This window comes from Phacochoerus africanus, chromosome 4, assembly GCF_016906955.1.
Source record: "Phacochoerus africanus isolate WHEZ1 chromosome 4, ROS_Pafr_v1, whole genome shotgun sequence".
In the NCBI taxonomy this organism is placed as follows: domain Eukaryota; kingdom Metazoa; phylum Chordata; class Mammalia; order Artiodactyla; family Suidae; genus Phacochoerus; species Phacochoerus africanus.
In genome coordinates this window covers 52,163,613-52,190,961 of record NC_062547.1, presented here as the reverse complement: position 1 = coordinate 52,190,961, position 27,349 = coordinate 52,163,613, and the positions used below count along the sequence as shown (strand labels likewise).

The window sequence follows — 27,349 nt, the reverse complement described above, 5'->3', positions numbered from 1 at the left end:
ATAGTATTTTTTTCTTTTTGATCTGCTTAAGTAATTTACTTTCCAATTATGATTTCTTCCACCTATGCCTTCTTACTTCCTTTCTATTTAGAGAACTTTCAATATTTCTTTTAAGATAGGTTTAGTATTGCTGTATCCTTTTATTTTTTTTACTTATCTGAGAAATTCTTTATTTCTCTTCTATTTTAAATGATAATTTTGATGGGCAAATTGTTCTAGGCTGCAGTTTTTTCCCTTTCAGAATTTTAAATATATGTTGCCACTCTCTTCTGGCCTGCAACATTTCCATAAAGAAATAAGCTGATAGCTTTATGGGGGGGGGGTTCCCTCATAATTAACTCTTTGTTTTTCTCTTGCTGCCTTTAAAATCCTCTTATCTTCAACTTTTGCTACCTTTATTATATGTCTTGGTATAGATTTGTTTGGGTTTATCTTATTAGGGACCTTTTCTGCTTCCTTTATCTTTCTTTAGACTGGGGAAGTTTTCATACATAATTTCTTCAAAAACATTTTCAATTCTCTTTCGTCTTTCTTTTCCTTCTGGGACCCCTATTAAGGGTAGAATGGCATGCTGTATTTTATTCCTTTGATCTCTTACACTGATTTCATTTTTTTAAAATTTGGCTTTATGTCTGCTCTCCTGATTGGGTGATTCCCATTATTCTATCTTCCAAGTCACTTATTCCTACTTCTGAATTATTCATTCTGCTATTCATCACCTTTAGCTCAGGTTTCATTTTGGCAAATGAATTTTATAGTTTTTCCTTGCTCCTTCTTATAGTTTATAGTTCCTTTTTTACAGCAATCTGCATTTATATTGATAGCATTTCTTAATTCCTTCAGTAATTCCTTTCATTACCTCTTTTTGAACTCAACGTCTGTTATACTGTATGTTTCTTCAAAGGAATTTTCCTGTTCTTTTAACTGGGAATTGTTCTTCTCCCTCTTCACTTTGCTTATATTTCCCTTATTCTGTGAGTTTAGGGGAAACAATTATTTACCATAATCTTAGAGGTCTGTTTATATGTGGGAGCATACCTGGGTAGCTTGAGTGGGTTTTCCTTTTTTTTTTTTTTTAGCATGAAGGCTGCATTTGTTTTTGATGCTTTCTCTCTCTTTCCTCAGAATGTGCAGGACATTATCCCCTTGATGGCATGCACAGGTGCACAGCCCACACATGTCACAAGGAGGCTGGTATGGTGGGAGATGCCCTCCCACAGGGCACTCTGCAGTGGTGTCAATCTCTGGGGTAGGGGGGTTGGTAGGCAATGGTGGGCTTCACCTACCTCTGAGATGGCTGTGACAGCTTGTACCAGCACCCATAGCTCACGAAGAATGTGCCATGCTGCCTGAGGGCCCACACATTCCTATGGCAGTCCCATATCCCCTCCCCTTGCACTCCCCAACAATGGAACATTGTTTTTCTTGTGCTCCCACACTTCCTCCCACATTACCTAGGCTTCTTATACCACACCCTAGTCTCTTCAGGCAGTTACCACACAGCCAACCCTAATCCTGTCCCTGGGACTGACTTCTGAGACCTGAGCCTCAGCACCCAGACCTCACCCAAGTGTCTCAGGCCTGGGTGTGCTGGGCAGTGGTATTGGTATTCTGTGTGGCTCTATTCCACTACTCTCTACTTTGCCCTCTTCAGATGAGCTGCTTCAGTTTTCTCCAAGGCTTTGAGGCTCTCCCTCTATCCAAGACACTAGTGTTTGTGTGGCTGACCTTTCTATAAATGCTGCAGTTTGCTTTGTCCTTTTTCTCTCATCCTTCTGCCTGTCATCCCAACTAGGCGTGTGATGAACACACTATCTGCATGAGGGAGCTTGCACTCTGGATAGAAAGATGGACATAGGACTTCTGGGACACTTTTTTGGGTAAATATTTAATATTTTACCAAATATTAGGTGTCCAGAGCACTCAGACAATGTGCTCTGCTCTCTCATGTACTTCCACCCTTCTGTGATGAGACTAGCTTCTGTGCCTTCCTGGGTGTGGCCTTTGTTAGCCTCTTCCTGGACTCTGCATAAGGGCCTAGCTGGTGGCCCTCACCTTGCTCAGGTACACAAAGACCTGAGGGGCTGGAGCTGGTAGGGACAGAGGCATGCAGCCATGAAGAAGCTGGGGGTGGGGAGCCTTGGCCCTTACAACATTGATGAGACAGCCAGCGAGGTAACAAGGACACTGATGGTGACCCCCAGAATAGAGGAGATGGTGGGGAGTGGCTGATGAGGTAAGGGTGTGTTTTCTATGTGATAATGAATCCATTTTGAGAAATAGGAGACTTGGGCATAAACTGCAGGATACATAGGGTATGTGCAACCACGTCCCCAGCTCACTACTCCAACTTGAATCCAGGTGTGGTTGAATTCACAGACAAGAGGGCCCCCAGAGTCACCCTGGAAAAAAAGAGGAATTTCTTATGAACTGGGAGTTTGAGGTCTTATACCCACCCTTATGGGACAAGGCCAGAATCCTTCCACTCATGTAGCCCAACCTTGCCAGAGGGAGGCCCTGCTTCAGGCAACAGTGTTCACTGCACTGTCTTGTAAGTAGAGGGTGGGTGCCTTGGGTCAACAGTTAGCAGGCAAGGCACCCAGGCAACATGGAGTCTTGGCCTGCTCTGGCCAGCACTGGGGTCCACAGAGTATGAATGAGGTCTATGGTCTCCCACACAACCTATGGCTGTATGGAGATGTACTTCCAAGCCCTTAAGGAGTGGCTCTCTGGGACCACCTACCCACCCAGGAGAAGTGCCCCTGTCTTAAAGAAGATGAAACATCTGAAATCCCTGGGCTTAGCCTCCTACACTCAGAGTGGATTGCACCTCACACACAGTCTTCATGTTTCTGAGGTCTCCAGCACAGAGCATGTCTGGCAGAATATATGATGTGTGTCCATAAAGCAGCTGGCACAGGGGCGATGGGATCAGAGGCATCTGTGCCTCCTGCAGCTTGTCTGAAGTGTCACCTGTCAGAAAGGAGTAGAGGCCCAGTAAAAGGTCTTCTCACAACTGTTCCCCAGGGTATACCCTGCCCCAAGGCCTAGTGGGCTCATGCTGGAACTCCTTCTCCTGCGCTGGCCTCCCAAATGGCTGTTTTCTGCACTAGACACTCAAGCTTTGTTCAATGAAGTTTAAATATAAGCCTCATGTGACACTTCCTAAGAGATGTAAGAGCCAGGACTTGATTCATCCTATTTCATTCCCACTGACATGGCTCAAGTACAAACAACTCCATAAGCTGAGTCTCTAGGTGACCATGAGTGGATGATACAGAGTGAGTATAAGAAAGGAACCTCCAAATTTTGTGGGTTCACCCTATATGTCCTTATATATGCCAATGGATATAGTAATTGGTTCCAGAAACCTTGTACTATCCTGACCAGTGTGCCAGTAGGCCTGCCTTGCCTGGAAAGGAGCTGTTCTCATAGGCTGAAGACTCATTTGTATCAAAGGAGGGGCATATTTGGATAAGGGTTGGCCTGTTACATGTGGGGAATCAGTTTTAGAGCTCAAAGGAAAACCATGGGAAGCAGAATATCAGCAGTACTGTGCTTATTGCTGACTGTGTTGGAAAGGTATTATCAGAAAAGAGCCACTGAAGAATTAGATGGTTGCAAACAGGAATGCAGAGCAATGGAAGGGAGGAAAAAACTCAGAAACAGTAATGCTGGAGAAGCAACCTAGTAAAACACAGTTAGGAAACACTTTGAACTACTGAGCCAACTAAAAATTTACCGAAAGCTTCTACTGTGCCCACAATAGGCTAACTGGAGTGAAATTCCCTCTGCCACAATCTAGCAGTGAACATGTCTACACACAAGGTAAATGTTTCTCATCAGCCATGAAGTAAACCAGGGTTATGGTCCCTGAGAAAAGAGAGCAGATGAGGCAAGGTCTAGAAGTAACCCATCATCCTGTCTGGGGCACATTCCAAGTTGTGATGTGAAGAGGAACATAGGCAGCTGAAATTTTCAAAGAAGGAGGTTGTTCCAGAGAGAAGGAGCCCCAGAGGGCCTCCATTCCCACAGTCTGCTATTGGACCCTGAAGCATGTGTTCAGAGTGTATAATTCCACAAGGAGGGCAGAGTGGCCAGGTTAGACTTTGAAGTTCCTAGAGCTCACATGTGGCTAGGAGGCTGAGTTCTAAGTCAAGAATGGAGAGTCTTGTGGAGCACCCAAGACATTGGGTGGAAAGTGCAGAGATAGGGTAAAATATTCCTGTCATGCTCACATAGATGTCAAGGCCCACATGGAATCAGGTGGATGGGGGTCAGAATGATGAGCTCCACACAAGTAGTTTCACCTTTAGCACAGCACAAAGGAAGGGAAGAGGGAAAGTCAGCTATAGTTTCAATGAGTTTTTCAAATGTGGGCTACAATGCCAGTTCAGAATGATGTATAATTAGATAAGATAAGGTTTGTACTCACTGGTAGGTCTTTTGCTTGGGTCATCAATAGCAGCTAATGAGATATACATGGGGCAGAACAGGGGTCCAGAGAGAGCACCTCAGTGCAGGTCTTCAGAAGATGACCATCTACTACTAGGTACTTGCAAGAACACAGCTTGTTTTCCTTCTCATACATGGAGCAGAAGCCTTCTACTGGCTATCAAGGGGGAGCATCAAATATTCCTTCCCTCAGAGCATGGCAAAGGTGCATTATTCTGCAGGGGCAGTAAAAACAAGCCTTACATCCAACTGTGCAAAGCTAACACCAGTAACATCTGAGGACTTCCTCCATGGGGGCAGGGCCTAGATCCTCTCAGGAGCTATCATAGATACAAAGTAGAGCTTAGCTACCCCAAAGGAAGAACAGTGGCACACAGAGATCCATTTACAACTCAGACCTATAGCTCTGCCTAAGACTGAGGTTGAATCAGGGGACTCAAGGTTTCTCATTCCCATTAATAGTCTAGTAATGAATGCCAAGAACAGAAGTTTTCTTCTGGAGGGCAGGCAAAAACTTGACACAGGTGTACAGAAATGCTGAAGTTAAGGGTGGAGCAGGAATAAAGAAACACCCCAGGCCTCACACAGAGCCTACCATGGAGGGATCTGAAGCCTCTGGTGCACTGAAGTCAGCAGGAACAACAAAAACTACAACCCAGCTCAAGTTCACACTAGCCTGAATCAGCTGTGCCTCATCATACCAGGGGTTTGTCAGAAGAGGAATGCATGTTTTTGGGTACAGAGACTTTAGTTTTAAATATTCTTCTATAGTGACTGGTATTCAACAAAACATGAAAATATACACACACACATATAAATACATGCACACACACATACACACACAGGAGGAGGGGATAAAACACTATATCCATTGTTAAGAAAAAAAGAATTAAACAGATTCTTATCCAGAAACGACTGAAATATTGAAAATACCTGAAAGGAACTTTGAAATAATGATTAGTATGTTAAAGAAGGAGTTCCCATCACAGCTCGGTGGTTAACGAATCTGACTAGTATGCATGAGGATGTGGGTTTGATTCTTGGCCCCACTCAGTGGGTTAAAGCTCTCACATTTCTGTGGCTGTGGCATAGGCCAGGAGCTACAGCTCCAATTCAACCCCTAGCCTGGGAGCCTCCATATGCCATGTGTGTGGCCCTAAAAAGACAAAAGAAAAAAAGAAAGCATGTTAAGAAGTAAACAACATGCATGAAAACATGAAGAATTTAAGCAGAGATATGGAAATATAAAAAATAATCAATTAGAAATGCCAGAAACACACACTATTGGAGATTTTAAAAATTCCTTCAGTAGATGTATCAGCAGACTGGATAAAAATGAGGAAAGAATCAGTGAATATGAAGACAGGTCAATTGCTATTATGCATACTGACACAAAAGAAAAAGAGTGACAAATAAAGCAGAATAGCTCTTAAGAGCTGTGGGGCAATAGCAAACAAATAACATATATGAAATTAGTTCCAGAATGAGAATTGACTACAGGGTAGAGATATAATGGCCAAGAATGGGTCTTATACTCTGGAATCCATGTATATACTATGATTGTCTATAAAAGATTTATGGGGAGGATCCTGGGAAATGGCCTAAAGGAAGGGCTAGGAATCTGTCTCTTACCAGGACAGCAAGCACACTGCCATAATTTGTCTGATATAACTATTTTGGAACCCCAGAGGCTTTTGAAGGCTGGGAGGGTAAACTGCAGTCAAATTCAGCTCTTAACACAGTAGCAGCTACCAACCTCACTCCTGGGACAGGGAGCTATACACATATTCCTGGAGAGCTTCACACAGCGTGTGGGAGCCAAGGTGAGAAAAGAAGACTCTATCTTCTACATATTGCTTATTTGTGCTTAGATTTTAGATTGCTGCTTTTGATTCACAAATGTACACACAAAGGGGGGAGGCTTTGTGTGGGGGCCATTGTTATTGTACCTCTCCATATTGTCACAAGTACCTGTGCTCCAGCTGAAGCAGCTTATAGGGAATTTATGAGGCCACAGCACTTTTCTCCCTTCATTTTTCACTCTTCCCTATTTGGTACCCAGACATTAAAGACTAGGACATTCAAAATGAACTGAATATATGGAGAAAATTAGAAAGTAACAATGCATGCTCAGGTCATAAAAGACAGAAGATCTCAAGATACAACCCAGGCTGGTCCTTAGCACAGAGACAGACTACAAAAATCAATAACACACACCTTTTTTTAAAACCCAGAAAACCCTGGGTAAGGGGGTCAATCTGATTTTCATAATTACCACATATTCTAATTAAAATATCCAGTGTTCAACAACAACAACAAAAAGCCCCACAAGACATACAGAGAAACAGGAAATGGCTCAATCAAAGGAAAAATATAATTAACAGAATCTGTCCCTGGAAGAGACACAGGGCAGATATATTAGATAAGCTGAACTAAAAGATGTGGAGAAAGTCAAGAAAATAATGTGTGAGCAAAATGGAATTTGCAACCAAGATAAAAAATCTAAAAGCAGACAAAAACAAAGGAAACACTCTGGAGCTGAAAAATGCAATAACTGAAATTAAAAGTTCACTGGATGGATTCAAGACAAGTGGAGCAGGCAGAAGAAATAAACAGTGAGCTTGAACTAGCACAATGGAAATTATGGAGGTTGAGAAACAGAAAGTAAAAAGTTTAAGAAAGGCAAACAGAGTCTAAGGGACCAGTGAGTGACACACTATCAAGTAGCTAAAGTACACATTATGGGTACTCTGGGAGAAGAGAAAGATAAATGGAAAGTGAAAGTATTTAGAGAAATTACAGCTAGAAATTTTGCAAATTTAATGAAAGACATAAATATAAACATTCAAGAGGATTAACAGACTCTGGAAAAGATAAAGTCAAAAAGGATTCACACTGAAATACACTATAATCAAAGTTTCAAAAGCCAAAGCCAAAGAGCAAATCCCAAAAGCAATAAAAGATAAGAGAATTATCACATACAAGGGATTCTCAATAAGATTATCAGTATATATCTCATCAGAAATGTTTGAGACCAGAAGACAGTGGGCAGATAAAAGCAAAGGCTAAAAGAGAAAAACTGTCAACTGAGAATTCTAATCTGGCAAAACTGTCTCTGCAAAAGGAGGGGAAAATCAGCCTATTCCTAGATGAACAAGGGCTGAGAGGGTTTATGACCACTACACTTGCCCTGCAAGAAATACTCAGGGGAGTACTGTAGGTGAAAAGAAAGGAAAATAGCAACTTCAAGACATGAAAAAAAATGAACATCTCAATAAGGATATAAATATATTGCCAGTTATGAGTCAGTGTTATTGTAACAATATTTTGTAACTGCACCTTTCTGTTTTATCCAAGATTAAAAATATTGATGCAATTAAAAGAATTGTTAGTTTCAGAATTCCTGTAGTGGCTCAGTGGAAATGAATCTGACTACTATGCATGAGGATGCAGGTTCAATCCCTGGCCTTGTTCAGTGGGTTAAGTATCCAGCATTGCCATGGGCTGTGGTGTAGGTTGCAGACATGGATTGGATATGGTGTTGCTGTGGCTGTGGTGTAGGCTGGTGGCAACAGCTCTGATTTGACACCTATCATTGGAACCTCCATGTGCCATGGGTGTGGCCCTGAAAAGACAAAAACCAAAAAAAATTTAAGTTTGTGTTTTGAGGGCACAATATGTATAAGGCACAATTTTGTGACATCAACAACTAAACTGGCTGCGGATCAACTGTAAAGGAGCAGAGCTCTTGTATGTTTAAAGTTAAGCTGTTGTACCAAAAGACATAGACTGGCTGAATGGATAAGAAAGCAATATCCATACATATGCTGTCTTCAAGAGACCCACTTCACTTCTAGGGACACATACAAATTGAAAATGAGAGGATGGAAGAAAATAGTCCATGCAAACAGGAATCAAAAGAAAGCTGGAGTAGCAATACTCATAACAGACAAAATAGACTTTAAAATGAAGAATATTTTAAGGGACAAAAAAGGTCATTACATAATGATCAAAGGACCAATCTAAGAAGAATATATAACAATTTTAAATATCTACACACCCAACACAGGTTCACCACAATATATAAGGCAACTGCTAACAACCTTAAAAGGACAAATTGACAATAACACAATCATAGTGGGGGACTTTAACACCCCACTCACAGCAATGGACAGATCAACCAGACAGAAAATCATTAAGGAAACACAGGCCCTGAATGAAGCATTGGACCAGATGGGATTAATATTTATAGGACATTCCATCCAAAAGCAACAGAATACACATTCTTCTCAAGTGCACACAGAACATTCTCTAAGATGGATCACATCCTGGGCTACAAATCCAACCTTGGTAACTTTAAGAAAATTGAAATCTTATCAAGCATCTTTTCCGACCACAATGCTGTATGACTGGAAATTAACAACAAGAAAAAAACCTGCAAAAAACACAAATACTTGGAGACTAAATAACATGCTACTAAACAACCAATGGATCATTGAAGAAATCCAAGAGGAAATTAAAAAATACCTAGAAGCAAATGACAACAAAGACAAAACACTCCAAAACCTATGGGATGCAGCAAAAGCCATTCTAAAAGGAAAATTTATACCAATACAAGCCCGCCTCAGGAAACAAGAAAAAGCTCAAATAAACAAGCTAACTTTACATCTAAAGCAGCTCAAGAGAGAGGAACAGACAAGATCTAAAGTTACTAGAAGGAAGGAAATCATAAAGATCAGAGCAGAAATCAATGAAATAGAAATGAAGAAAACCATAGGAAAGATCAATGAAACAAAAAGCTGGTTCTTTGAAAAGATCAACAAAATTGATAAACCCTTAGCCAGACTTATCAAGAAAAAGAGAGAGAGGACTCAAATCAATAAAATTAGAAATGAAAAAGGAGAAGTCACAATGGACATCACAGGAATACAAAGGATCATAAGAGACTACTATATGCAACTATAAGCCAATAAAATGGAAAACCTAGAAGAAATGGACAAATCCTTAAAAAGGTACAACCTTCCAAGACTAAACCAAGATAAAATAGAAAAGATGCACTGACCAATCACAAGAACTGAAATTGAAACTGTGATTAAAAAACTTCCAACAGGAGGAGGCAAGATGGTGGAAGAGTAGGGGACACGCTCGCCCTCTCCCACAAACACAGCAAAGAAAACACATCTCCAGGATAAACGACTCACACAGAACAGCAACCAATTGCTGGCAGAAGAACCTAAGCTCCACTAAGGGCAAGAATTTTGTGACATTACTAGGTAAAACAAGAGAAAAGAGGAGAGTGAGAGAAGGGGAATCCGAGCTGGATGGACACTCCTGAAAGGGAACTGCGGAGGAGAAAGGGATCCCGCACCCTGGAAAGTCACCTGCTCGAGGGAAAGATCAACTGAACCCGAGGAATCTCTAGATGCAGAGAAGAGTATAGCAGTAAGTTGGAGTTCTGAAAAGCAGATTGAGAACCGAACAGATCATCTGAACTATGGGCAGAGTCACCAAAAAATGAGACGCCTGGGTGGGAGCGGGGCACTGAGACCTCGGCTCTAGAGGTTAGTCCCCAGGAAAGGGCAGGGAGGGCAGGGTGGAGCAGAGACTGTTTGGGAGGTCTACAAACCAGTCTGTCAAGTTTGATGGGGCAGAGACTGCCTGGAAGACTAGAAAGCAGAGCATTGCAGGGGGAGGGAGCAACACTCTAGGGGCGGGGAAGTGGAAAGCCACATCATAGGGAACCTAGGAGAAGATCCGGGTCTGCGCCAGTGTTGGGGAGGGGAGAGAAGAAGGGGTGGGCCACCACAGAATACTCCACATCGAGCTTACTGGCCTGCTAGCTAGGAGAAAGCTGTGCTTCCCAGTGCATCCCTCCCCCGCTCCTGCCACCCCTTATGCACATGCTGGACCTGGGGCTGCCTGCCACCTGGGAGGGCTGGCCTCAACAATTACCAGAAGCCTACCACTGCAGGGGCTGACCCTGCCCTGGCCTGCTTGACCTTTGGAGGGGTTACACCCCCATGGAGCAGCACCAAACACCACCAGCCTCTGGGAAAAGGCCTGCAGCCCAGAAAAGCTAGAACAAGCTTGGCCGGGCCGTGAAAAGATCTGCCTAATTCTTAGAAAGTCCTTCTAAGTCAGGCTGCCCTGGGGAAGAGCCTCTTGGGTTCACAGTGGCCCAGCTAGCTGCTCCAGGCCGTGGGGGTGCTGCACTCCTGCAGAACAGCTGCCCAGCACCACCAGTCCCCTAGAAGAGCCCCGGCAGCCCAGAAAAGCTGCAACAAGCTTGGCCAGACTGTGAAAAGATCTGCCTACATTCTCAGACAGTCTTTCTGAGTCAGGCTGCCCTGGGGAAGAGCCTCTTGGGTTCTCAGTGGCCCAGATAGCTGCTCCCACACTTGGGGAGTGCTGCACTCCTGAGGAATAGCTGCCCAGTACCACCAGCCCCCTGCAAGAGCCCCACAGCCCCAAAACACCAGAGAAAGCTCTGCATGACCAAGTGAAATCTGCTACCATCGTGGTGTGGACATCCCAGTCCTGTCTGCCCTCAGCAAGTCCTCCTTTGCTTCAAAGAAACACTGTTAGCCCCATCAACACTCCAGAAAAGCCACACTGCCTCAAAAAAGACTGAACAACAACACCAGCCCTCAGGAAATATTCCACGGCAGTGACAAGGCAAACACTGCCCGATAACGGAGAGTACAACTCCACCAGGAGAAAGAAAGACAACAAGCAAGATGAAGAAGCTGAGAAACCACCCCCAGTCAAACCAACAGGAGAACTCACCTAAAACAGTCAACAATGAAACAGAGCTCTGCAGTCTGACAGACCTGGAGTTCAAAAGAAAAACAGTGAAAATACTGGAGGAATTAAGAGAAGATATGGACAGTAATGCAGACACCCTCAGAAAGGAACTAGAAAATAGAAGGAGGAGCCAAGAAAAACTAGAAAATTCATTTGCAGAGATGCAAACTGAACTACGGGCAGTAAAAACCAGAATGAATAATGCAGAAGAACGAATCAGTGATATGGAAGATAGAAAAATGGAAATCACCCAATCAGGTCAGCAGACAGAAAACCAAATCAAAAAACATGAAAGCTATATGAGAGACCTATGGGATAATATAAAGCAGGCCAATCTATGCATAATCGGAATTCCAGAAGGAGTAGAAAAAGATAAGGGAATGGAAAATATATTTGAAGAAATTATCGCTGGAAACTTCCCAAATCTAAAGGATACTGAGTTCAAGATACAGGAATCACAGAGGGCCCCAAACAAACTGAACCCAAATAGACCCACAGCAAGACACATCATAATAAAAATGACAAAAGTTAGTGATAAAGAGAGGATCCTAAAGGCAGCAAGAGAAAAAAAGAATGTTACCTACAAGGGAACCCCCATAAGAATATCAGCTGACTTCTCTACAGAAACACTACAGGCCAGGAGGGAATGGCAAGAGATATTTAAAGTGCTCAAAGGAAAAAATATGCAACCTAGAATACTCTATCCAGCAAGAATATCATTTAAAATAGAAGGAGAAATAAATTTTTTTCAAACAAACAAAAGCTAAAAGAATACAGCAATACAAAACCCAGGCTAAAAGAAATACTGAACGGGCTTCTATAAGCCAAAAAAAAAAAAAAAAAAAGGAAGGAAAGAAAGGGAGGAAAAAGAAAAAAAAAAGAGGAAGAACTAGGATTGAGGAAACCACAATCAGAGAGCAGTCGTTCAAATAAGCCAGCATACAGATTTAATCATGAACATGCTTCAAACAAAATAAAACTAAAGAGAAAAAAAATTCATCAAAATCATAAAATGTGGGCAAGGGATGTTAGGAAATAAATACATCCTTATTTTTGTTTGTTGGTTTCTCTTCTTAATTTTAATATAGTAATGAAGTGTTTGAACCTACAGGACCAAGAGGCTAAAACACACAATTATAGGAAGGGGTTAGCATACTTAAAAAACAGGGCAACCACAAGCCAAAACCAAACATTGTATTAGCAAAAAATGAAAAAAAAACAAACAAACACTCAAACAGATAATAACCAGAGACCATCCAACCAAAAAAAGAAAGGGAGAATGGAGAACTATAGAATCAACTGGAACACGAGGTTCAAAATGGCAATAAATAATCATCTATCAATTATCACCTTATATGTCAATGGACAGAATACTCCAATCAAAAGACACAGATTGGCTGAGTGGATAAAAATGCAAAAACCTTCAATATGCTGCCTACAAGAAACTCACCTTAGGACAAAGGATACATATAGATTGAAAGCGAAGGGGTGGGAAAAAATATTTCACGCCAATAGACATGACAGAAAAGCAGGAGTTGCAATACTCATATCAGACAAAATAGACTTTAAAACAAAAGACATAAAGAAAGACAAAGAAGGACACTATTTAATGATTAAGGGATCCATCCAAGGAGAGGATGTTACTATCATCAACATATATGCCCCAGATACAGGAGCACCCAGATACATACAACAAATATTAACAGACATAAAGGGAGAAATCGATGGGAATACAATCATAGTAGGAGAATTTAATACCCCACTCACTCCAATGGACAGATCCTCTAGACAGAAAACCAATAAAGCAACAGAGATCCTAAAGGAAACAACAGAAAAGTTAGATTTAATTGATATCTTCAGGACACTACATCCAAAAAAAATCAGAATACACATTCTTCTCAAGTGCGCGTGGAACATTCTCAAGAATCAAGCACATATTTGGACACAAAGCTAACCTCAACAAATTTAGGAGCATAGAAATTACCTCAAGTATCTTCTCTGACCACAATGCCATGAAATTAGAAATCAACCATGGGAAAAGAAATGAGAAAATACCTACCACATGGAGACTAAACAACATGCTACCTAAAAAAACCAAGTGGGTCAATGAGGAAATCAAGAAGGAAATTAAAAACTACCTTGAGGCAAATGATAATGAAGACACAACCACTCAAAATCTATGGGATGCTGCGAAAGCAGTGCTCAGAGGGAAATTCATAGCAATACAGGCCTTTCTCAAAAAAGAAGAAAGATCCCAAATTGACAACTTAACCCTCCACCTAAACGAATTAGAAAAAGAAGAACAAAAAAGTCCTAAAGTCAGCAGAAGGAAGGAAAATTATAAAGATCAAAGAAGAAATCAATAAAATAGAGACTCAAAAAACAATAGAGAAAATGAATAAAACCAAGAGCTGGTTCTTTGAAAAGGTCAGCAAAATTGACAAACCCCTGGCCAGACTCACTAAAAAGAGGAGAGAAAGAACCCAAATAACCAAAATTAGAAATGAAAAAGGAGAAATCACAATGGATACAGCAGAAATACAAAAACCATAAGAGAATACTATGAACAACTATGTGGCAACAAGTTTGACAATCTGGAAGAAATGGACAATTTTCTAGAATCTTACAGCCTGCCAAAACTGAATCAAGTAGAAACAGACCAACTGAACAGACTGATCACTAGAAATGAAATTGAAGATGTCATAAAAACACTCTCTACAAATAAAAGTCCAGGACCAGATGGCTTCACAGGCAAATTCTATCAAGCATATAAAGAGGAATTGGTGCCCATCCTCCTTAAACTTTTTCAAAAGATTGAAGAAGGAATACTCCCAAAGACATTCTATGATGCCACCATCACCCTCATTCCAAAACCAGTCAGAGATACCACCAAAAAAGAAAACTATCAGCCAATATCTTTGATGAGCATAGATGCAAAGATTCTCAACAAAATCTTAGCCAACCGAATCCCACAACATATCAAAAAAATCATACACCATGAGCAGGTAGGGTTCATCCCAGGTTCACAAGGATGGTTCAACATATGCAAATCAATCAACGCCATACACCACATTAACAAAAGAAAAGTCAAAAAGCATATGATCATCTCAATAGACGCAGAAAAAGCATTTGACAAACTCCAACATCCATTCATGATCAACACCCTCGCCAAAGTGGGTACAGAGGGAACATTCCTGAACATAATCAAAGCCATTTATGATAAACCCACAGCAAATATAATACTCAATGGGGAAAAACTGAGAGCCATCCTGATAAGATGTGGAACAAGACAAGGATGCCCACTCTCACCACTGCTCTTCAACATAGTTTTGGAAGTCCTAGCCACAGCAATTAGACAAACAAAAGAAATAAAAGGCATCCATATAGGAAGAGAAGAGATAAAACTGTCACTGTATGCAGATGACACGGTACTATACACAGAAAACCCTAAGGACTCAACCCAAAAACTACTTGGACTGATTAATAAATTCAGCAAAGTAGCAGGATATAAGATTAACATTCAGAAGTCAGTCGCATTTCTGTATACCAACAATGAAACATTAGAAAAGGAATACAAAAATACAATACCTTTTAAAATTGCACCTCCCAAAATCAAATACCTCGGAATACACCTGACCAAGGAGGTAAAGGACTGATATGCTGAGAACTATAAAACTTCAATCAAAGAAATTAAAGAAGATGTAGAGAAATGGAAAGATATTCCATGTTCATGGATTGGAAATTCAATATTGTAAAAATGGCCATACTACCCAAAGCAATCTACAGATTCAATGCAATCCCTATCAAATTACACATGACATTTTCCACAGAACTAGAACAAACAATCCAAAAATTTACATGGAACAACAAAGGACTCAGAATCACGAAAGCAATCCCGAGAAACAAAAACCAAGCAGGAGGCATAACTCTCCCAGACTTCAAGAAATACTACAAAGCCACAGTCATCAAAACAGTGTGGTACTGTTATCAAAACAGACAGACAGACCAATGGAACAGAATAGAGAGAACCCAGAAATAAATCCTGACACCTAGGGTCAATTAATCTTTGACACGGGAGGCAAGAACATCAAATGGGAAAAAGAAAGTCTATTCAGCAAGCATTGCTGGGAAACCTGGACAGCTGCATGCAAAGCAATGAAACTAGAACACACCCTCACACCATGCACAAAAATAAACTCAAAATGGCTGAAAGCCTTAAATATGAGACAAGACACCATCAAACGCCTAGAAGAAAACATAGGCAAAACACTCTCTGACATCAACATCATGAATAATTGCTCCCAAAGCAACAGAAATAAGAGCAAAAATAAACCCATGGGACCTAATCAAACTGAAAAGCTTTTGCACAGCAAAGGAAACCCAAAAGAAAACAAAAAGACAACTTACAGAATGGGAGAAAATAGTTTCAAACAATGCAACAGACACAGGCTTAATCTCTAGAATATATAAACAACTTATACAACTCAACAGCCAAAGAGCCAATCGCCCAATGGAAAAATGGGCAAAAGACCTGAATAGACTGTTCTCCAAGGAAGATGTACAGATGGCCAGCAAACACATGAAAAGATGCTCAACATCGCTGATTATATGAGAAATGCAAATCAAAACTACCATGAGATACCACCTCACACCAGTCAGAATGGCCATCATTAATAAGTCCACAAACAACAAGTGCTGGAGGGGGTGTGGAGAAAAGGGAACCCTCCTGCACTGCTGGTGGGAATGTAAACTGGTACAGCCACTATGGAGAACGGTTTGGAGATATCTTAGAAATCTATACATAGAACTTCCATATGACCCCTGCAATCCCACTCTTGGGCATCTATCCGGACAAAACTCTACTTAAAAGAGACACATGCACCCGCATGTTCACTGCAGCACTATTCACAATGGCCAGGACATGGAAACAACCCAAATGTCCATGGACAGATGACTGGATTCGGAAGAAGTGGTATATATACACAATGGAATACAACTCAGCCATAAAAAAAAATGACATAATGCCATTTGCAGCAACATGGATGGAACTAGAGAATCTCACACTGAGTGAAATGAGCCAGAAAGACAAAGACAAATACCATATGATATCACTTACAACTGGAATCTAATATCCAGCACAAATGAACCTTTCCTCAGAAAAGAAAATCATGGACTTGGAGAATAGACTTGTAGCCACCTGGGGGGAGATGGAGGAAGCGGGAGGGATCGGGAGCTTGGGGTTATCAGACACAACTTAGAATGGATTTAAAAGGAGATTCTGCTGAGTAGCATTGAGAACTATGTCGAGATACTTATATTGCAACAGAACAAAGGGTGGGGGAAAAATGTATACATGTAAGGATAACTTGATCCCCTTGCTGTACAGTGGGAAAAATAAAAAAATAAAAAATATATATTTCCTTTGCACACCCCACTGGAAAAAAAAAACTTCCGACAAACAAAAGTCCAGGACCAGATGGCTTCACAGGCGAATTCTTGTTTTTTTTTTTTTTTTTTTTTTTTGCCTCTTCTTGAGCCGCTCCCATGGCATATGGAGGGTCCCAGGCTAGGGGTGTAATCAGAGCTGTAGCCACCGGCCTACGCCAGAGCCATAGCAACATGGGATCCGAGCCACCTCTGCAACCTACACCACAGCTCATGGCAATGCCGGATCCTTAACCCACTGAGCAAGGCTAGGGATCGAACCCGCAACCTCATGGTTCCTAGTCGGATTGGTTAACCACTGCGCCACGATGGGAACCCCTCACAGGTGAATTCTATCAAACATTTAGAAAAGAGCTAACACTTCTCCTTCTGAAACTATTTCCAAAAATTGCAGAGGAAGGGAAACTCCCAAACTCATTCTATGAGGCCACCATCACCCTGATACCAAAACCAGACAAAGATACCACACACAAAAAAAGAAAACTACAGACCCATTTCACTGATGAACATAGATGCAAAAATCCGCAAGAAAATACTAGCAAACCGCATCCAACAATACATTAAAAGGATTGCATATCATGATCAAGGGGGATTTATCCCAGGGATGCAAGGATTCTTCAATATCCGCAAATCCATCAGTGTGATGTACCACATTAACAAACTGAAGAATAAAAATCATATGATCCCCTTGATAGACACAGAAAAAGCCTTTTTTTTTTCATTTTTTTATTACTGAAATGAATTTATCACATCTGTAGTTGTATAATAATCATCACAATCTGATTTCACAGGATTTCCATCCCACACCCCCAGCTCATCCCTCCAAACCCTCCAAACTGTCTCCTCTGGAGACCATAAGTTTTTCAATGTCTGTGAGTCAGCATCTGTTCTGCAAAGAAGTTCAGTCTGTCCTTTTTTCAGATTCCACATGTCAGTGAGAGCATTTGATGTTGGCGACTCATTGTATGTCTGACTTCACTCAGCATGATAACTTCTAGGTCCATCCATGTTGCTAAAAATGCCGGTATTTCGTTCCTCTTAATGGCTGAGTCATATTCCATTGTGTATATGTACCACATCTTCTTGATCCACTCCTCTGTCGATGGACATTTAGGTTGTTTCCATGTCTTGGCTATTGCAAATAGTGCTGCCATGAACACTGGAGTACATGTGTCTTTGCGAGTCGTGGTTCTCCCTGGATAGATGCCCAGGAGTGGGATGGCTGGATCAAATGGTGGTTCTATGTTTGGGTTTCTGAGGACTCTCCAGACTGTGTTCCACAGTGGTTGCACCAATTTACAATCCCACCACCAGTGTACTAGGATTCCTTTTTCTCCACACCCTCTCCAGCACTTGTTGTTTGTAGACTTTTGGATGCTGGCCATTCTGGCTGGTGTAAGGTGGTACCTCACAGTGGTTTTGATTGGCATCTCGCTAATGATGAGTGATGTTGAACATCTTTTCATGTGTGTTTTGGCCATCCATATGTCTTCTTTGGAGAACTGTCTGTTTAGATCTTTGGCCCATTTTTTGATGGGGTTGTTTGTTTTTTGGTTATGGAGCTGCAGAAGGTGTTTGTAAATTTTGGAGATTAATCCCTTGTCAGTCGATTCATTTGCAAAGATTTTCTCCCATTCTGTGGGTTGTCTTTTCATTTTGCTTAGGGTTTCTTTTGCTGTGCATAAACTGTTAAGTTTGATTAGGTCCCATTTGTGTATTTTTGTTTTTATTGTCAATACTCTAAGGTGGATCTGAGAAGATGTTGCTGTCGTTTATGTCAGAGCGGGTTTGGCCTATGTTTTGCTCTAAGAGTTTTATGGCATCTGGTCTCATATCTAGGTCTTTAATCCATTTTGAGTCTATTTTTGTGTATGGTGTTAGGCAGTGTTCTAATTTCATTCTTTTCCATGTGGCTGTCCAGTTTTCCCAGCACCACGTATTGAACTGGCTGTCTTTTCTCCATTGTATATTCTTGCCCCCTTTGTCATAGATGAGGTGGCTGTAGGTGTGTGGGTTTAATTCTGGGCTTCCTATCCTGTTCCACTGATCTATATTTCTGCATTTGTGCCAGTACCATGCGGTTTTGATGATTGTTGCTTTGTAGTATATAGTCTGAAGTCCGGGAGCCTGATTCCTCCAGCTCCATTTTTCTTTTTCAGGATGTCTCTGGCTATTCTGGGTCTTTTGTGCTTCCAAACAAACTTTAAAATATTTTGTTCGAGTTCTGTGAAAAATGTCCTTGGTAATTTGATAGGGATTGCATTGAATCTGTAGATTGCCTTAGGTAGTACAGTCATTTTGATAATATTGACTCTTCCAATCCAAGAGCATGGTGTGTCTTTCCATCTATTTGTGTCATCTTTGATTTCTTTCCTCAGTGTCTTATAGTTTTCAGAGTACAGGTCTTTTGTCTCTTTAGGTAGGTTTACTCCTGCGTGTTTTATTTTTTTTGGATGCAATGGTAAACGGGATTGCTTCCCCAATTTCTCTTTCCGATCTTTCATTGTTAGTGTATAGAAATGCCATTGATTTCTGTGTATTAATTTTGCGTCCTGGGACTTTGCCAAATTCATGGATGAGCTCTAACAGTTTTCTGGTAGAGTCTTTAGGATTTTCTAGATGTAGTATCATGTCACCTGCAAATAGTGATAGTTTTACTTCTTCCTTTCCCATTTGGATTGCTTTTATTTCTTTAACTTCTCTGATTGCTGTGGCCAGGACTTCCAAAACTATGTTGAACAGTAGTGGTGAGAGTGGGCATCCTTGTCTTGTTCCTGAGCTCAGCGGGAATTCTTTCAGCTTTCATCATTGAGAATGATGTTAGCTGTGGGTTTGTCATATATGGCCCTTATTGTGTTGAGGTAGATTCCTGCTATGCCCAGTTTCTGAAGGGTTTTTATCGGAAATGGGTGTTGGATTTTATCAAAGGCTTTTTCTGGAGAATTGACAGTTCTCCAAAGAAGACATATGGATGGCCAAAACACACATGAAAAGATGTTCAACATCACTCATCATTAGCGAGATGCCAATCAAAACCACTGTGAGGTACCACCTTACACCAGCCAGAATGGCCAGCATCCAAAAGTCTACAAACAACAAGTGCTGGAGAGGGTGTGGAGAAAAAGGAATCCTAGTACACTGGTGGTGGGATTGTAAATTGGTGCAACCACTGTGGAACACAGTCTGGAGAGTCCTCAGAAACCCAAACATAGAACCACCATTTGATCCAGCCATCCCACTCCTGGGCATCTATCCAGGGAGAACCACGACTCGCAAAGACACATGTACTCCAGTGTTCATGGCAGCACTATTTGCAATAGCCAAGACATGGAAACAACCTAAATGTCCATCGACAGAGGAGTGGATCAAGAAGATGTGGTACATATACACAATGGAATATGACTCAGCCATTAAGAGGAACGAAATACCGGCATTTTTAGCAACATGGATGGACCTAGAAGTTATCATGCTGAGTGAAGTCAGACATACAATGAGTCGCCAACATCAAATGCTCTCACTGACATGTGGAATCTGAAAAAAGGACAGACTGAACTTCTTTGCAGAACAGATGCTGACTCACAGACATTGAAAAACTTATGGTCTCCAGAGGAGACAGTTTGGAGGGTTTGGAGGGATGAGCTGGGGGTGTGGGATGGAAATCCTGTGAAATCAGATTGTGATGATCATTATACAACTACAGATGTGTTAAATTCTCTGAGTAATAAAAAATTATTAATATGAAATAAATTTAATCTACACATCTTAAAAAATAAATATGTTTTAAATTCAAATTGGAATGCTATAAATTTAGAACTTCAAATGTAATTCCCATGATAATCACAAAGAAACTAGGTATAGAATATACACAAAAGGAGAGATATGACATGTAAACATTTTACCATGAAAAATCAACTAAGTGCAAAAAAGGCAGGCAGGAAGGGAATGAGAATAAAGGAGCTGTGGGGCACTATAAAACTAAAAGCACATTGTCAGAAGTCCCTCTTTATCAATAATTTCTTTAAATGTAAATTAATTTAAACTATCCAATTAAAAGACAGATTTTAAGAATGGATAAAACACATGATCTAACTGTGCGATGTCTACATGACTCACCTGAAATCCAAAGACACAAACAGGTTGAAGGTGAAATGATGGGAAAAGATAGTTCATGCAACTAGTAACAAAGAGAGAGCAGGAACAGGTATACTAATATTAGAAAAAACAGACTTTAAATCAAAAAAGTTTCTGAGAGATAAGGGATATTATATAATAACAAAAAAATTCAATACAACAAGAAGATACAACAATTATAAACATTTACATACCTCATGACATGCCATCAAAATATTTGAAGCTAAAACTGACAGAATTTCATGCAGAAACAGAAAGTTCTCTATAACTGGGGACTTCTAACCTCTCTCACAACAATGGATAGAATAATCAGACAGCAGATAAACAAGGAAACCAAGGCCTCAAACAACGTTAAACCAACTATATATAATAGATGTTTACAGAACATTCTATGCAATAGCAGAGTAAACATTTTTCTCAAGTGTACATGGGGCATTTTCCAGAATAGGTCGTAATTTTAGGCCATGCACTAAATCTCAATATACTTTAAAATATTGATAGGACGAAAGCTCCATGACTTTGGATTTGGTAATTGTTTCTTGAATAGGACACCAAAGACACAGGTAACAAACAAAAAAATAGACAAATTGGACTTCATGAAGATTTTAAAATTTTGTATGTGAAGAGACACTATCCACAGATTAAAAAGGCAACCCACAGACAAGGAATAATTATTTGCAAATTGTATATCTTATAAGTTATTATTGAATAATATATGGAGAACTCCTAAAACTCAACAATCACAACAACAAAACAATTTAAAAAATGGACAAAGGACTCAAATAGACATTTCTCCAAAGAATAAATGCATGAAAATATGCTCAACAAGCAAATTAAAACTGAAATGGGATACCACCTCACATTCATTAGGGTGGCTATCAAAACAGAAAATCACAAGTTGGCAAGGATATGGAGAAATTGGACCCTTGTGAACTGTTGGTGCAAATGTAAAATTGTATAACAATAGAATACAGTATGGAGGTTGCTCAAAAAATAAAAAATAGAATTAGCATTTGTCTCAGCAATTCCATTTCTGGGCATATACCCAAAAGAATTGAAAACTGGGCCTTAAAGAGATATTTGTATACCATTTAGCTCATACTAGCATTATTCACAATAACTAAAACATGGAAGCAACCAAGTGTCCATTGCCTGGTATATGGATTACCAAAATGGGGTATATGCATATCAAGGAACATTATTCAGCCTTCAAAAGGAGGGAAATTTAATAGACTTAAGTTGACATTTCTCCAAAGAAGAAATACAGTTGGCCAACAAGCACATGAAAAGATACTCACCATCACTAATTATTAGATAAATAAAAAAAAACTACAATGATATATCACCTCACACCAGGCAGAATGGCCATCATTAAAAAGTCTACTATTATAAATGGTGGAGAGGGTATGGAGAAAAAAGAACCCTCTTACACTGTTGGTGGGAATGTAAACTTGTGTAGCTACGATGGGGAACAGTATGGAGGTTCCCTAAAAATTAAAAATGGAGTTAACCACATGATCTTGCAATCCTACTTATAAGCATATATCTGGATAAAACTCTTAATTTGAAAAAATACATGCACCCCAATATTCATAGAAGAACTGTTTACAATAGCCAAGACATGGAAGGAATGTAAATGTCCATTGACAGATGAGTGGACAAAGAAAATGTGATATATATATATATATATATATATATATATATATATATATTATATTATATATAAAATAAATAATATATTGTATATAATATAAAATGGTATATTACTCAGCCATTAAAAAAGAAAAAATAATGCCATTTGCAGCAATATGGATGGACCTAAAAATCACATTGAGTGAAGTAAGTCAGAGACAAATTTCATATGATATAACTTATAGGTGAAATATTAAAAAATAATAGAAATTCTCTTAATTACAAAACAGAAATAGATTCATAGACATAGAAAGTGAACTTAAGGTTACCAAAGAGAAAAGTGGGGGAGGCATAAATTAGGAGTTTGGGATTAACAAATACACTACTATATATAAAACAGATAACCAAAAAAGCTCTGCTTTATAGCACAGGAACTATATTCAATATCTTGTAATAATCTATAATGGAAAAGAAACTGAAATAGAATATGTATACACATACATATATACATTGTAAATCAACTATATTGCAATACAAAAAATGGTTAAAAAAGAAACTAAATAGGAGAAAAGGGAGGAAATTCTGCAATTCACTACAACAAGGATAAACATTGAGGACATCATGCTAGGTGAAATAAGCCAGTAGCAAAAGGACAATACTGAATGATTCCACTTATATGAGGTACTAGGTAGTCAAACTCATAGAGACATAAAGTGTAATGATGGTTTCCAGGGGCTAGAAGGAGGAATGGGAAGTTACTGTTTAATAAGTATAGAGTTTCAGATTTACACGATGAAAAGAATCCTGGGGATGGATGGCATGTGATGATTGCACAACAATGTAAATTATTTAAACTACTGAAGTGTACACTTAAAAATGAATAAGATGATAAACTTTATGTTTAGTATATTTTAACCCAGTTAAAAAAGAAGAAAAGATTTTTGCTAAGTTCACTCAAATGAGAAGACCAAGAGGGTCAGGATGGGGCAGGACCATGAAGTAGATACAATGTTCCACAGACACAAGTAGATACAATGGCCATGAAGCCAATACTTTCAATGTTCCAATTTCCCTATTTTAGAGATGTGTACATGAGTATGCATTATATTATTAGAAACAAACATAAATAAGACCATGTATGAATGAATGAATGTTTTTCGAACCAAGAATTAGGATGACTCCCATTGTCTGTCCCTGAGGTCCAAAGAAAGCAAGACAGACAGATACCTGACATATGAAATGACACTGTATGTCTGAGAAGGGAGAGAGGGCTGGGATGAATTTGGGTAAGGTATCCTAGAAAAAGAATACCTTGGAGAATAGATATCATCTGGGCCTAGACAGATCATGGTTGTACACTCCATCCACCCCACTCAACCTCAGAGTTTGGGGTGCACTACATGTGTAAGATAATATTAGGGGATGAGAAATGTTGCTGGAAGGTGAGTGGTCTTGGTTTCTGAGTAAACAGTATTTGATCATTGGGTCAATAATTTCCTAGATGATGTTAAAAATGAGACTATTGAAAAGTATTTTGGAGGATTACTGAAGGTTTTAAGCAACAATAATACCAGTATACTGTGCAGAAGTAAAACATAGAATCAACATCATATGCTATCACTTATATGTGGAATCTAAAAAAAGGACGAAATGAACTTCTTTACAGAGCAGATACTGACATGTAGACCTTGAAAAACTTATGTTTTCCAAATGAGACAGGTTGGGGGGGGGTCGATGTCCTGGGGATTTGGGATGGAAATGCTATAAAATTGGGTTGTGATGATCATTGTACAACTATAAATGTAACAAAATTCATTGAGTAATTAAAAAAGGAAGTAAAATATAGAACAATAGCGTAAAGAATTGAAGGGGGATAACACTATGTTAGTGTTTATCTGTTAAGCAGTAAACTACAAATTTAAATGAATTGCATTAATGAATCCAGTTCTCCATACTTTTCTACATATATTCCCTTTGCCATGTGTCTTTGCAGTCACTCCCATTGAGAGGTGTTATGTATTTTCTCAATTCTTGAATCTGAATTTTACCCCATGATATGTTTTGCCAATGGAATTTAAACAGACTTGTAAGCAGAGGCTTCAAAAAGTGTTGTGTTTCTCCACCACTGCCTTTGGACATTCCCTAGTCGGGATTCTGGACAATGAGAGATGCATGGATCAGATTCCAGCACTTCAGCTCATTCTGTCACAGGCCAGTACGTAGAGAGACAGCCATCAGACACACAGACAAGCTCAGCCACAACCAGCAGTGCCACACAGCTCAAGATCTGTAATTATAAAAATGTTGCCAGTCTAGACAAAAAGGTAGCATTATGTTCAATATCTCAAAAGGGCTCTGGGTCCCCAGTAGAGGCTGGGAAAGTTATTCAATGTGGTATTTTTTTAAGGCAATTTTATGAAGTATCCAAGGAGAAAGTTGTCTCACAGTGCCAAGAGCCATGGAAAATGATGAGTCATCCAAAATCTTGGGTTTACTGTAGATTGGGGTGCTAATTCTAAAATTCATATGGAAGTGCAAAAGACCTAGAATGCCCATGATGATCTTGAAAAAGAGAAACAGCCATGGATGATGTGTAGGACCCAATCCATCATAAAGCTATGGTAAATACAACACTGTTGTATTTGGTGAGATCTAAGTGGCAGAATAGTAAGCCTGGAAGTAGACCTACACATATATGGTCACATGATGTTTGAGAAAGATGCCAGTACATATCAGTAGGAAAAGGAGATATTCCTGACAAATGGTGCTAGAGCAAGTGAATATCAACACAGAAAAATGTGAACCTTGTTTTTTCCCTTCATATTATATGCAAAAAATTTTTTGTTGGATTTTATAACTAAATGTAAAAATTAAATTCATAATGCTTCTAGGATAAATGGATAAAATTATTCATAAGCTTATAGTAAGCAAATAAAAAAGAAAAAAGTGATAAATTGGATTTGGGCTAAATTTTAAAACTTTTCCAATCAGAAGACAATATTAAGAAATTTAGAAAACAAGCCACAGTCTAGCAGAGACTATTAGCATATTTATAAAAGTACACATATTTAGAATATATAAAAACTTCTATAAATTATAAAACTTCTACTTTTATTAAACCTCAAGAAGGTATCACTACATAATGATCAGTGTAGCTAAAGTGAAAAAGACTGATAATGTCAAGTGCTGGCAAGGATGTAGAGCAACTAGCATTCTCATACATTGGCTATGGAACTATAAAATGGCATGACCAGTTTGGAAAGCTGTTTGGCAGTTTCTAATAAAGTTAAATATACCCCACCCTATAGCTAACATATTCTACTACCAAGTATATCCTCAAGATTAACAAGGACATATGTTCACAAAAAGGCTTGTACAATATTTGTTGTATATTTATTTATAAGACTTAAAAACTGGGGACAACCCAGAGGTCATATCTAAAGGAACATGTATGTGAGAAAAAAGAATGTATACATGTATGTGTAACTGGGTCACCATGCTATACAGTAGAAAAAAATAATGTATTGGGGAAACAAAATAAATAAATAAATAAATAAATAAATAAATAAATAAATATTGACCCTAATAAAAAAATTAAAGGAACATGTATAAAAGAAATTTTCCTATGTTCATATAATGAAGACGGAATGATGGAAAAACAACATGAACTACTGATGAATCTCAAAAGCAGTAGTATGAGAAAGGAGAAAAAAAGAATCCACACTACATGACTTCAAAAACTTAAAGTTACATCAAAGAATCCACTGCCAAGCCCAAGATCATGAAGATTTACTCCTATGTTTTCATCTAAGATGTTTATGGTTTTAATTCCTAAAGTTAGGTTGTTCCCACTTAAAATTTTGTGTATGGTGTGAGGTAAGTGTCCAACTACATTCTTTTGCATGTGGACATCCAGTTAACCTGCCACTATTGGTTGAACAAACTATTCCTTCTCCATTGAGTGGAGTAGTACCGCTGTCAAAAATCAAAACAGAATATTCACAGACTTTGAAAACAATCTTATGTCTACCAAATGGGACAATGTGGGGGGGGATGAATTGGGGATTTGGGATTGGGATACACATACTATTTTATATGGAACAGTCAATGGGGACATTCTGTATAGGGCAGGGAACTCTACCCAATATTCTGTGATAACCTATATGGGAAAAGAATATGAAAGAGAATGGATGTGTTTATGTGTATAAGTTAATCATTTTGCTGTACATCAGAAATGATCACAACATTGTAAATCAACTATACTTCAATAAAACTTGAAAAAATCAATTGGCTATAGATGAATGCATTTATTTCTGGACTTTCAATTCTATTCCACTGACTATTCCTTCAGCTAGTACCATATTGTTTTGATTATTATAGCTTTGTAGTAAATTTTGAAATCAAGAAGGGTGAATTTTCCATTTTTTTTGCCTTTTTTTAGGGCCACACCCACCACACATGGAAGTTCCCAGGCTAGGGGTTGAGTCCAAGCTATAGCTGCTGGCCTACACCACAGCCTTAGCAATGCCAGAGCTGAGCTACATCTGTGTCCCACACCACAGCTCATGGCAATTCCAGATGAGTGAGGCCAGGTATCAAACCCGCATCTTCATGGATACTAGTTGAATTTATTTCTGCTATGCCCCTAAGGGAACTCCTAAGTTTTCCAATTTTGATCATCTTTTCTGAGGCTGTTTTGATTGTTTAGTGTCCCTTCCAATTTCATTTGATTTTTGCCTTTTTTTGTGCCACACCCATGGCATAAGGAGGTTCCCAGGCTAGGGGTCAAATTGAAGCTGTAGCTGCCAGCCTGTGCCACAGCCACAAAAATGCAGGATCTGAGCTGCATCTACAACCTACACAACAGCTCATGGCAATGCCA

The 27,349-nt window shown here is 39.4% G+C and overlaps 1 protein-coding gene across 1 annotated transcript in view; it reads right to left on the bottom strand.

The window, feature by feature from the left end:
- Window positions 1–2,147: 2,147 nt before the first annotated feature.
- The window catches only part of PRSS38 (serine protease 38), a 40,742-nt gene continuing 15,540 nt past the window's right edge, over window positions 2,148–27,349 (bottom strand). Inside the window, exons 4-5 of the mRNA XM_047774614.1 lie at window positions 2,831–2,973; window positions 2,148–2,402 (exon numbers count right to left, since the gene is read on the bottom strand). Of these exons, the coding sequence (XP_047630570.1) occupies window positions 2,148–2,402; window positions 2,831–2,973 (398 nt within the window). The remainder of the gene's footprint in view (window positions 2,403–2,830; window positions 2,974–27,349) is intronic.